Source organism: Gastrolobium bilobum, unplaced genomic scaffold, assembly GCF_033153095.1.
Source record: "Gastrolobium bilobum isolate Gb01-03AN ecotype WA unplaced genomic scaffold, APGP_CSIRO_Gbil_v1 utg11941, whole genome shotgun sequence".
Taxonomy (NCBI): Eukaryota; Viridiplantae; Streptophyta; class Magnoliopsida; order Fabales; family Fabaceae; genus Gastrolobium; species Gastrolobium bilobum.
Genome location: NW_026898164.1, coordinates 144,107 through 156,594, shown reverse-complemented (window position 1 = coordinate 156,594; position 12,488 = coordinate 144,107). Strand labels below are relative to the sequence as shown.

Below are 12,488 nucleotides of genomic sequence, written 5' to 3'. Positions count from 1 at the left end.
TATCAATTGAAATTGTCTATATCAAAATCTTAGTTGATAAACAGAATTCAGAGAATGTCACGTAGTCATGAGATGATATGATTGGTTGGTAATGGCACAAGTTATTTTGAGGAGTGCCTCTGTGAAATGTTTATTCATGAGATGATAATAACATTGGTTGGTAATGGGATTGATGCAAAATGATTAAATGGTGACAAATTTTATGATCTTTTTATTATTTTATTATTTTTTACCTTTCAGAAGTTTGTAGCTGGTTCCGTTGAAGATTGAAAGCACCGGTGCCTTTGAAGCGATTCATCTCTCTATATATATATAATGGCGTCGTCAACCACAGTCAAAGGCCAGGTGAAAGGCCTCCTTAAAGGACTTAGATACATATCCCAAATATTTGGTAAGTGTAATCTTCTATCATCGATCTCAAACAAATTAAATATATATATATATATATTTATCTTCTATTGATTGCATGCACCGAACTACTTTATGCATGGCTTTTTTGTTTTTCTTTTTAATTGAAAGTTATCTATACATTTCCAAAATTCTTATAAATTTGAAAATAATAATTTTGCAGACGAGGAGGACGAAGAAAAGGAGATACAAATTGGGTTCCCAACAGACGTTAAGCATTTGGCACATATTGGAAGTGAAAATGCGAATGCAAATGCACCAAGCTGGGTAATTTTTTTCATTTTTCTCATTTAATTTATTGTCTTCACCAAGACCCAATTTGATTTGATTGTATTCTTAATCTGTAATTGGAGAAATTGTGCAGATGACCGAGTTTAAAGAAACATCAGAAACTTCATCAGGAGAAGTAGTAAACTCTACTAATAAGATGCCCAAAGGTTTGATCATATCTTATAATAAAATACCTATCTTACCTCATTTCTAATACCGTTAAATTATAATTTCAATAATATTGAATACTCATCTCTAATACCTATCTTACATACTGTTTTTTTTTTCTTACGACATTCTGATCTAATAATATTGAATATTAATAGAAAAAATAGACATAAAAAAAAAATATGCGTAATATTCTATCCGTTAATTTCATATCAATTATGTTATGTGGATATGTAGTGTGACACAAATGAGGAACTATGGTTTTGGTATTTTGTAGATAATGATGATAATAATAACAATAGTAAAGGTGATGGGAAGAAAGTGCACGTTCGAAAGCCTAGGCCGCGTTCAAGAGAGACCCAATCCTCAACGACTTCTCCGACACGAGAGAGCTCCTCGGAAGGAACGAAGCAACACACTCGACGACATCATTCCTCGGAATCTTCTAGAAGACAACACCACCACCACCACCATCATCACTCGTTGGAAGATGAGAAGCCCCCAACAACAAAACATTCGCATCGCAGAAAGTCAAAGACGACAACGTCCGAGGAAAAGGATGGTTCAACGAGGAGGCCGTCCAGAACTAGAGAAACATCAAAGGGGGAATCCTTAACTGATGCCTCTTTTGCAGATCTTACCATTAGAGAAGAACGTGAGTCATAGTGGACCACCAGATTCAGTTTAGAGAGAGAGAGAGAGAGATTTCAGGGGCAAGAATACTATTATTCTTGCATTATTAATTAATGAATTACATATTATATCATCCATCATCTTGCATGCTGTTGTGACTTCAATCATTTAAGTGCCACTTTTCTTCAAATTTTTGGGGGATTTTTTTGTTCCTGTTTATTTTCTATCCATTTGGATTTAACTGTAACAAAAAATTGAAGATAATTAATTCACATTTTGTTTGGATGGTGTAAATTATATTTTTTTGAAATATCAAATTAGGTGAAAAAATGAAGGTATTGTAATTTCTCAAGCTGCTTCAGATAACATTATTACGGGTCACTAAATCATAACCGTACAAAATGGATCAACGGTGATAAAAGAAGAGAGAGAAAGAGAATCATAACCATTCAAAAGTGAATCAATTAATATAAAAAAATAATTGATTCAAAAGATAATCATAACCATTCAAAACGAAGGTCTTGTAATTTTTCACTTGCCTTCCCATTTGCAAATACCACCTCCAAAGAGATATTTTCAAACAGTGAGTATCATTTTACACACATATCTGCATTGCACGGGAAACCTGTTGCCTACTCTCTTTTTTTCAAAATTTCTACCAAACATGGTGTTACTAAATATCCACTTTCATTTAACAAATCACCTACCAAACACCCGTACGTATACCGAATTTCTAAGTTGGTATAAATTGCATCTCTTGAATAAGAGTGAAAGTGCAAGTGTTGGGAAAAGTGATTTGTGCATACATACATAAATAGCCGTATGAAAAAGAAGGGCAGACAGAAATATATTTACTTATTTATATAGAAAACACTATCAAATATAGAACAAAAGTAGAACGGACATACAAACAATCAATCGATTTAAGCATACTACATAATATTGAAAAAGAAAGAAAAAACACCCAAAAAGACAATATTAATGCTGAGGTGTGAAATAACGAAACAAACTACAAATCACGTTTCCAGAAGGAAACAACACTTATCACATAATTGTACAAGCTTTTTTTTTTCATTTTTCAGTACAAGCAATTGAAGCTAATTTCCCACAACATTTTGTGGTTCCAGGCTCTCCTTGTTGGAGATTTTGAAAAGGGGATCCTTTTCACTTGTCTTCAGAGGAGAAAACCTGAGATCAAAAGTATCATCTGACCTCTTTTTTGTAGGTATTGGGGTTCCAATATGCTGGGAGAGCTCTCTTTGGTTTCCACAAAGAGTGAATATATTTTGAATTCTAAGTAGTCTTTTGTGGTTCCAGGTTCTCCTTGTTGGAGATTTTGAAAAGGGGATCCTTTTCACTTGTCTTCAGAGGAGAAAACCTGAGATCAAAAGTATCATCTGACCTCTTTTTTGTAGGTATTGGGGTTCCAATATGCTGGGAGAGCTCTCTTTGGTTTCCACAAAGAGTGAATATATTTTGAATTCTAAGTAGTCTAGAATCCTTATCATCATCCTCCGAACTTCCCTTAAAACAATAATCCTCTCTCTCTGAATTTCTTGCCAAGGAGCCTGCAGCACTAGGCTTGTCAACAGTACATACCCTCTTTTCCTCTATGACTTCTTTCTCCACTTCCTCTTCTTCCCCTTTATCTTCATAACCCTGTTCTCCTTCTCCTTCTTCTTCTTCTTCTTCTTCATATACTGTACTAAGGCATGTTCTTTGACCCAAGTTTGGTGCACAAACATAAGCATCTTCTTGTACACCATTCAAGGTATTTGGACAAGGTGGATTTGAAAAGTCCTCAACAACTTTGTAATCACTCCTGCACAAAACTCCACCAACAATTTTCACTTCCCGGTCAGGGGGTTCTTGATCATCCATGTCCAAATCCATTGATTTCACCATTCCAGGATCGTCCTCACTTTTGTAAATACGCAATAGCCTTCTCACAAACCCACTTGACTCCACTTCTTTAGATTCATTTTCCTCACCACAACCTTTCCTTGAACATAGCTGCAACTCAATTTCTTCCAGTCTCTTTCTCAGGAATTCAACTTCCTCCTGCTGCTGCAATATCCTTTCTTCCATTCTCTTCCTTTCCTGTTCAACAAACTCGTTGGTCATTCTTTGGCACTCTTCCAACTTCTTTTCCAACTCTTGTCTCAGAAGCCGGGTTCGTTCATTTACCTTCAAGTTAATCTCCTCCTCACTTGGAGGAGTTCCTTTCTTTTCTGTAATGTCGAGTTTAGTTCTTAACAAGGCAATTTCTTCCTCTTTCTTCAAAAGCTTTTTGTGTGCTTCATTTCGCTCTTTCTCTCTTTGCTTGTTTTCCATTTGTAGCTTCGAGATAAATTCATCCATTGCAGCAATTCTTGACCCCAAAATGACTGCAGAGGAAGATTCATCATCCTTGACTGGGGGTGTATGAGGGCCACGAACTATACATTTTGCTTTCGCTCCATATTCAAGTGTAGTGATTGTCTTGTGTATCTCCTTAGGATCGGGACTTGCACATAGTATCATTAAAATTTTTGACTTATCATCTTCAAAGGAATCCTTAAAAAGGGAAAACAGAAAAAGTGAAACTAGGAATAACAGAGAACAGGAATCCAACAACTTACTCAATTAAAAAACAAGCATTACCTGCAGAAGCATGGTAAGTTTGCTGTCCCTAAAAGGCACATGTGAATCTCCATTTGCAATGGACTCGACCACTCTCTTCAGTGCTGTATTTCCTTGATTGATTTTTGCTGTCTATAATAATTTCATTGAGTAGTATAATAATCAGCATAGAAAAGGCAGATTTTAGGAATAACATAAACATGGCAAAAAAGTTACCTGCATTTTGGCCTCAAATCCAGTTTGACCAGCTTGTTCAATATTTTCTGATCCTGCCATGTCTACAAGCATTAGCCGTCCTCCCACAGTTGGGACATCAAGGATTACCTGATCAGAATGGAAGAGATGTCATTAGTTACCAATCGAGGAAACTTAATAAATTTTATCAGAACCACCTTCCAAAGCAACCATACCATGCAGTGACTTCTAGAACTCCTGTCATTACAAAGTGTGCTTTTAACAATCCTTCGCTTCTCCACTTTCTGAATTTCTTTTGAGATCTTCCCTGCTTCATTTCCAGATATATAGGTTGCGTTCTTAGCCTTTTTCCCCATCACTTCGAGCTTCACCTACAAGTAAAATGGAAAAAGTAAGAAAGTGATGCCCATATTAACTAAAAAACAATGGTTCATTATTGATTTGTAAAACTAGTCCACATAAACATGGTTTTCGGTAAAAAAATAAAAATAAAAATCGATAAATGTTTTATTATGATGATGATGGTCATGTATGAGTACAAATAAGAGAAACACTGCCCTTCCAAAACAAGCTTGTAAGAGAAACACCAAAAAATATTTCTACAGAAGTTTTAAACAGCATTTGTTAACTTATGTTTTTCCTGCCAAGAGTCGTCTTTTGGTTGCAAAGAAAGCATACCAACTTCTGAAGTGAGAAATATCTTACAAGCCCTCTTCAGATAGAGAAGCATATATTCATACAGCCAAGAAAAAATGGAAAGCAAACTCAGACACAATAAATAAACTTAGCCACCCAAATAGTGGCTGCGCAAAAAAACTAGTTCACTTGTCCTGCCCTTGATCCGACCTTGACCAGACCCATAAATACTCATATTTTTTGAACTGGTTTAAATACTGACCCACTTTTATTTGGGTCAGTTTTAGACCTGACTCGTTTTAATATTGACTCACTGACCCAAAACTTGACCCATACCCATTATGTAAAAAAAAATCACAATTACATTAAAAGAAAAGTTTTAACGTAAAACAATTACGTCAAAATTTTTTATGGAAAATATTTTCATAAAAATTTTACAGATTTCAACGGAAATATTTTCGTCATCCAAAAATTTTGACGGCAAAAAATTTCATCAAAATTCTTTACAATTTCAAATTTTGGCGAAAGTTTTCAACGGAAACATTTTCGTCATCAAAAAATTTTGACGGCAAAAAATTTCATCAAAAATCTTTACAGATTTCAAATTTCGGCGAAAGTTTTCGACGGAAATATTTTCGTCATTAAAAAATTTTGACGGCACAAAAATTCATCAAAATTCTTTACAGAATTCAAATTTTGGCGAAAGTTTTCGACGGAAACATTTTCGTCATCAAAAAATATCGACGGCAAAAAATTTCATCAAAATTCTTTACAGATTTCAAATTTTGGCGAAAGTTTTCGACAGAAATATTTTCGTCATCAAAAAAATTTGACGGCAAAAAATTTCATCAAAATTCTTTACAGATTTCTAATTTTGGCGAAAGTTTTCGTCGGAAACATTTTCGTCATCAAAAAATTTCGACGGCAAAAATATTCATCAAAATTCTTTACAGATTTCAAATTTCGGCGAAAGTTTGCGACGAAAAAATTTTCGTCAAAATTTTTAGCGAAACACATTTCCCTCGAAAATTTTCAACTAAATATTTTCGTCAAGTTTTTTGATAAAAAATTTCCATCAAAATTTTCCACGAAACACATTTCTATAAAAAAACTCCGTAAATTTTTTTGACAAAAAAAACATTTTGACGAAAAAAATATTCTGTCAAAATTCTTTAGAGAATCTAAATTTCGTCGAAAGTTTCAAATGAAACATTTCCCTCGAAAAATTTTTCGTCAGAACACATTCCCATCGAAATTTTGAACGAAAAACATTCCGTTAAATTTTTTGACAAAATTCTTTTTTCGTTTAATTTTCGTCAAAACTGTTGACGGAAACCAAGTCAAAAACGGGTCTGGTCAGATTTGACCCAGTTCAGAAACCAAGTCAGACCCACTTCAGAAACCAAGTCAGGTCAGATCCAAACTGGTTCTGAACTAGTTCAACAAAATCCAATCCAAGTCAAACCTGACTTGGATCAAATTAAAGCGGGGCGGGTCAAAATATCTGACCTATAAAAACCAAGTTGGGTCGAGTCAGACAAAAACCTGACCCGACCTGACCCATGCACAGCCCTACACCCAAATATGCACAAGTCATGAAAATGAGTACCAACATATAAATTTCAAGGTTATGCAATGAAACTCAGCCAAATAACAAACCTAAAGCAAAATCCCAGATATGATCTGAACTGAAGCACATCAACCAACATAAGTTATATTACCTTTGAAGAACTGCCTTTAGGCCACCCAAATCCAAATCCCCCTCCTCCTCCACTGGTGGACAAGAGATCATAAATCTCCTCATTGTAAATCTCCAAGACAGTGACTTGAACAAAAGTTCCCAACCCAAGATGCTCTCCCTTTGAATCGCCTTCTCCATCTGCATTCACATCTCCAAGAATGTCCCTCAAAGACCTATACACAATCCCTGCCTGCTTTGAACACCCAAACATGGTGTGACTCTTGCCAGAACCAGTTGGCCCGTACATCATGATGGTGCACTTTTCCCCTAGCTTGATCCCATGGATCCTTGATTCCACAAATTTCTTATAGAATGCATCCAAGTCCTCTTCCTCAGACACAGAAACCCCATCAAGAGTGAAGTCCCGGTACCCAAAATCTGCGCGAACCCGGATAGAACTCAAGTTGGAATTGATCTGAAGAACCGATAAAGGCTTGTCCTTTCGATCTGGGTAGTCACGGATTCTGGCAATGACTTCAATTGGGTGTTCAGGAGGGGCCTCTTTGATGGCAGCGGAATTTGGATTGGGAGATGGATGTGATAGTGGTGTTGCTGTTTTGAGGCCATTGAAGTTGAGGCGGTGCTTGGAGTGTGGAGTTTTCAACTGGGTGGAGTGGTTTGGTTTGGAAGAAGGGGTGGGAGCCATGGACAAAGAATGAATGTCAGAAGCAAAACCCAGAAAGAAAGAAGAAGAAAGATTTAACCTTTGAGGTAGAATCTGTAACCCAATTGAGAAAAACGAACGAGAAAGTGCAAGAAAAGCTAGAAATGAAGATGATGATAGAAAGAGAAAGAAACAAGGGATGGGACTCTGAAACCAGGGTTTTGAAATTTCAACCAAAATGTAGCCGTTACAATCTAACGGCCATATTTGTTCCATTTATATTTTCAGCTGAGAAAATGAATTCTCTTCCAATGGATTGAATTTCGAATTTCGCATTATATATGTATTTTTTTTTTTTTTTGGGGTCCTGAAATAATGTTTAAAGCACAATAACTTAAAAAATAGATAAATTTTTTTAATAGTTTTGGCACATAAATCATGATAAATAAATTTGAATAAAGCGAGGGTCCTTATGTGATCGAATTGGATTAATCGAGTAATCGATGAACCGATAGATATATAAATTTTTTTTGAAAAAAATCTTATTTCATAATTAATATTTATAGAAATTTTTTAGATTAATTTCAAAAGAATTTATTTTTCTTTTAATTACTTTTTAAACATGACTAAATCGTTTTAATATAATTTTTTTTATAACACTAGCCAGCAAGAGTTAATATGGCTTTTATATGTTTTTTATTTTATTTTTAGGCTTTGATGAAAATTATTTTATCATGTTATCAATTAGTGATGAGTCTCACACTTATTTTTATTTTTTAAAAAAAAAAATTGTATGCAAATCGAAGAGTTATAACATGAGAAAACATTTCTCATGCAACATGAGACGTGTTTTTCTTATTTTCATGTTGTAGGAAATAAAATTATCTCTTATACATACATAAAAGCGTATGGTATATTATATGTTTTATTTTTAATGACGTGAAAACCAGAACTTTAACAAAAACGTAGAAGCAAAATTGTACGGTAAAGTGTATCTACGCATTCCTCAAATGTATATACATATAAAAGGGAATAGTATAAAAAATCTCCCTAAAATATATGCAGGAAATGATATGAAAATTTTCATAATCAAATAAAGAACTGTATATTTGTAATTTTAGAATAATTGTTGCCAAATTCCATTGCTTACAAAAAAGATAGAGTAGAGGCTGGGGCAGGAGTAGGACAAAAATTATGTGTGTAGGAGGACATCGGGTATCATTTAGAAAAGAATACAGGTAGGACTAAGAGGAATTAAGTTAATGCCAAACCTTGATGTTTAGAGATATTGTCATTTTATAAAAGAGCTTTCAGGTGCACTTCAATTTAAAAATGATAAAACCTGAACTTTCAGGCATCACCAAGATGGATGGAGAGGTTAGTTTGTCTAGAAAGAGAGGTTAAAATGCCCTTATCTCCATCTAGGTAGCATTTTAAGGCTACTAAACTATAGTGTTGTAACTGCATTTCAAACCTTCAATCAAATAAACAGTTCTGAAGCACCTTCTCATCAAAACCCTCTTGATAAAAGGCGAAACAATATGCTTAGGCTAAAACTAACAACATAGCATTTAGTAACAAAATAAGAATACAGAGCAACACATTCCGTTTTTTCTGTTTTTGCTGGTGGGTGTTTGGTATTAATGCTTAAAAATAATGCAAGCTAATAAGGATTGTAAAAAGGTTTAGAAGGAGTCAGTAACATTAATGCATGAAGATATAAAATTATTTGGCAACTCTTGAGAAGCTAATGGCTCTGAAATTATCAATATTCAGTAACACCACTACTACTTTAGTTTTGCATATTCACCATAAGTCCATAACTATATTTCACGAGTCAAAAAATAACACGGTATTTGATACTGTAGTGATCATTAAGCTTGAAAGCGATTGTGATTTCAGCAAGGAAAGGGAGCTGTGAATGTAAGACTCAAATGTTTCTTGACCAAGAAAGAATGGCATACAAATTTTATTGAATTCGAGGAATCACATAAGAAACCAATTTAAGATGAAAATGATTAAACGTAAATTAGATTAAAAAAAGCGTCTAAGATGGAAATTAAAATTTAAGATGTAATTTGTCCTTACCTCAAAATAGGAGACAAAGCAAAAAGGTGGTGGAGCATGACTTTAAAGAAATGGCTCAAACCAGAGTCAGTTGCTCGTTGTATCCAAAGAATATTACATTTCACATAGTATCCAAAGAACACATTGAGGACAAATAAGGATCAGGTGCATAACACTGCAAAGAAGTACTTCATTTTTCTTTTTCTTAAGAAATTATGTTGTTCTTCAAAACTTTAAGGGCAAAATAATGGATTTGAATTTGATTGCTGGAAAGGGTTTGAGTTATGGTGAAACAAACATAGGACATATTTGTGCCATGGAAAACATTAGAGGAAAAAAAAAACTATATCAAATCAAACAGAGTCTAAAACTGAAAAGTAGTTCTCTCCACAGTGAATTTAAGTGTTCATATCTAAATCATCTCCAAGCATTATTCCTTAAAGATGAAATATGTTACATTTAAACAAAAAGTAGCCTGTTCCCTTAGAGCTACATAGTGTGGTTTACTTCCATCAGTATATCCATGTTACAATATTGAAGAACTTGTAACAAGACAACACTATCAGAAAAAAAAAAAAAAAAAAAAAAAAAGCAAAGGCAAACGTGGAAAAAATAAAAAGATTACAGACAGTGATGTTGGAGGATTTTTAAGTCCAACAGAGAAAATGCATAGTGCCTTCACCAGGAACTCATGAAATCACAAAGACCCTTAGCTCTCCTCTATCTCCTCTTGTGAGGCGGGTATCCTTGTCGAGATATGTAACTTCGAATTCACCACTTCCTGTATTAGATGGAGGCCTAAATGCATCTGGAATTCGAGGTAAGTCTAATGGTGGCAACTGTGACAAATTCCCAGTTGTCTTCACAGTCGTTTTCTCAAACACTATCTTGATCTTTGCAGATCCTGGGACATTACAAACCCGCACACCATAAAAAGGCAGTTTCAACTCTCAAGACTGTACAATACTACAATTCTCATATGTAACAAATAGTAGTAATCATGCAACAGTAACTATGCATATGCACATTATAAAAAAAGAGCATAAAACCAACCTATGAGTTCAAATTTGTGAGCTAATGTGGCTGTTACTTCGAGGGGTGATAGGGGCCATGGAGCACCCAATTGAAGCTCCACTATATTATCAAAATCTTTGCTCAAGATGTCAATTCGTTGAAAAACCTATCAGCAAAACAAAGCATAAATGCAATAAATATTACACATTTCGCAAACTCATTATTGAATTACATTTTGGAGACAAAAGCATATGCATAGGAATCAAATATAATTAGATCAAAATTTTAAATAATCTAACTGTTACTCAGTCTCAGCTGCAGGTCAAAATGAATATATTTCTTCCCGGGGGAAAAAAATAAAGAGCAATCATCACAAATATGTTATCATCATGAAACCAACAGTTGACAATGAGAATAGGAAGAACAAGGGCTTTTATGATAATCTATAACTTGGTCAACCAATATGCATCATTTTTAACTTGAATGTTTCCTACTCCGGAGAACATGCAATCAAACAAAAATAAATTAACATAATATCATTATATGTGGTCAGCAACAGACCTGTCCAAGAGTTATAGGAAGAAGCCTTCCTGTGGGAGGGCCAGGACGGCTTCCACCTAGAGTGCGAGATGAAAATGCACTGCTATATATCAGTTTCCATCTTCCTTGCAATTTATCAAGGTCAGGTGAGAGATCTACTAGTCCTCCAGCAGCTTCAAGTTCCTTAGCCGCAGTATCTGCCTTTCGGAGATCATCTTCATTTGCAGCAAGACCTCTATTTAGCCCAGAAACAGCACTCTGCTTTAACAACTTCAAGCATAAGAATCAAGTTATAGAACCCCCCCCCCCAAAAAAAAAAATAAAAAAACCAAAACCCAAAAAAAAAAAAGGAAAAGAAAAGAAAGAAAAACATATTGCAAATTATAAGTTCACGAGTATTCCAAATTAATGTGTGACCATTGCTTTATGTACTATGTAGTTGTCAACATTATTTTTTTTCTAACAATCTTAAACAAAGAGACTATCCATAAAACTGTAACCAGAGATATCATGATGCTGGCTAGGGAGGAACAATGTGCATATCAACTAGCTTTTTGTTGAGCCTACAACCATCTGCAACCTAAAATAAAGCTCAAAAAAGATTGTTCTCAAACTTTTTAGCATTTTACCATCTGTAGGACCAAGAACAAATATTTAGACATGGAAGCCAAATAGATAAATTCAACCTATTGCTACAATTACCACATAGTTTTCCCTCTTTTGAGTTTTAACTAATCACACACTCAGCATGACAATAGTTCTAGTTACTCAAGAAATTCATCATTTAATTTGTCAACACAACAATCAATAAAGCAGTTTCAAGCAACCCACTATTCCAACAGCACGCAGAAGGACAGCAACAAGTATAAAAAAGAGCCAAATCAGAAGGGATACGAAAATAAGAAAAATGTAAAAGGAACCGAAATTCACATACAAAACAAGCTAATAAGATATTGGAAAACGGTGCAAAACAAAAAGAACCCACCAGCAGATTGAACTTCAAAGACGAGATAGGATCAGAGCTGGTGTCCCCTGAGTAACCAGAAGAAGTTGGAGGAGGGTCAGCCACATCCACAGCAGATTTGACAACAAGGAAGGGCCTGAGATAACGCCTGCGTTGAGAGGTTTGGAGGTTACCCTTTGGCTTGAGAACATGGATGTTGCAGCAGGGAACAAAACCCCTTGCAAAGGAAGAAGAACAAGTAGAAGAAGAAGAAAACGGTAAGGAGTGAGAGAGAGAAGATGCAGGGTGAGGAAGAAGGTTGAGGGAAGCCATGAACAAGAAGTAAATTTTAAATGGGTGGATTTGAAATATGGTTTTGAAATTGAAAGTGTGGAACTTGGAAGAAATTATTGGAGAAAGAAGCAAATTTAGTATGTGAATGAGATTGTGTAAACATTACCAAACAAGAACATAGAAGAAGGAGACAAGAAACATCAAAAGGACGGGAAGAGTTCGTATACTTTTTATTGTTCGCCACTTATACGCCACGTAATGCTCCCTATGCCGTACCTTTCTCATTTTTTCAATCTCCTTTCTCTTAATTTTAAAATATGTTTTTATATTAAATAATATTTTTGATTTGTGTA

The 12,488-nt window shown here is 34.8% G+C and overlaps 3 protein-coding genes across 3 annotated transcripts; 1 reads left to right on the top strand and 2 right to left on the bottom strand.

The window, feature by feature from the left end:
- The first annotated feature begins 315 nt into the window (after positions 1-315).
- On the top strand, positions 316-1,651 carry LOC133313438 (CRIB domain-containing protein RIC3). Its single transcript, XM_061514813.1, has 4 exons — positions 316-391; positions 572-675; positions 773-845; positions 1,124-1,651. Exons 1-4 carry the CDS (start codon positions 316-318, stop codon positions 1,510-1,512), a joined length of 642 nt encoding a protein of 213 aa, XP_061370797.1. The 3' UTR covers positions 1,513-1,651.
- Positions 1,652-2,772: 1,121 nt separating this feature from the next.
- On the bottom strand, positions 2,773-7,319 carry LOC133313437 (kinesin-like protein KIN-10A). Its single transcript, XM_061514812.1, has 5 exons — positions 6,654-7,319; positions 4,512-4,667; positions 4,318-4,425; positions 4,123-4,233; positions 2,773-4,035 (listed from the first exon to the last, which is right to left on the bottom strand). Exons 1-5 carry the CDS (start codon positions 7,317-7,319, stop codon positions 2,773-2,775), a joined length of 2,304 nt encoding a protein of 767 aa, XP_061370796.1.
- Positions 7,320-9,730: 2,411 nt separating this feature from the next.
- Positions 9,731-12,331, bottom strand: LOC133313426 (plastid-lipid-associated protein 6, chloroplastic). The gene is made up of 4 exons (XM_061514800.1): positions 11,884-12,331; positions 10,920-11,156; positions 10,398-10,524; positions 9,731-10,248 (listed from the first exon to the last, which is right to left on the bottom strand). The coding sequence occupies exons 1-4, from the start codon at positions 12,172-12,174 to the stop codon at positions 10,034-10,036; spliced, it is 870 nt and encodes a 289-aa protein (XP_061370784.1). The 5' UTR covers positions 12,175-12,331; the 3' UTR covers positions 9,731-10,033.
- Positions 12,332-12,488: the final 157 nt, after the last annotated feature.

Excerpts from the sequence above, each read along its gene's own strand:
- LOC133313437 (XM_061514812.1), bottom strand. The coding sequence starts at position 7,319 with ATGGCTCCCACCCCTTCTTCCAAACCAAACCACTCCACCCAGTTGAAA. Across the intron at positions 4,668-6,653 it reads CTAAAGGCAGTTCTTCAAAG|GTGAAGCTCGAAGTGATGGG; the intron begins GTAATATAACTT and ends TTTTACTTGTAG. Across the intron at positions 4,036-4,122 it reads AACTTACCATGCTTCTGCAG|GATTCCTTTGAAGATGATAA; the intron begins GTAATGCTTGTT and ends TCCCTTTTTAAG.
- LOC133313438 (XM_061514813.1), top strand. The coding sequence starts at position 316 with ATGGCGTCGTCAACCACAGTCAAAGGCCAGGTGAAAGGCCTCCTTAAA. Across the intron at positions 392-571 it reads ATACATATCCCAAATATTTG|ACGAGGAGGACGAAGAAAAG; the intron begins GTAAGTGTAATC and ends ATAATTTTGCAG. Across the intron at positions 676-772 it reads ATGCAAATGCACCAAGCTGG|ATGACCGAGTTTAAAGAAAC; the intron begins GTAATTTTTTTC and ends GAAATTGTGCAG.
- LOC133313426 (XM_061514800.1), bottom strand. The coding sequence starts at position 12,174 with ATGGCTTCCCTCAACCTTCTTCCTCACCCTGCATCTTCTCTCTCTCAC. Across the intron at positions 11,157-11,883 it reads CTTTGAAGTTCAATCTGCTG|AGTGCTGTTTCTGGGCTAAA; the intron begins GTGGGTTCTTTT and ends TTGTTAAAGCAG. Across the intron at positions 10,525-10,919 it reads TTCCTATAACTCTTGGACAG|GTTTTTCAACGAATTGACAT; the intron begins GTCTGTTGCTGA and ends TTTTGCTGATAG.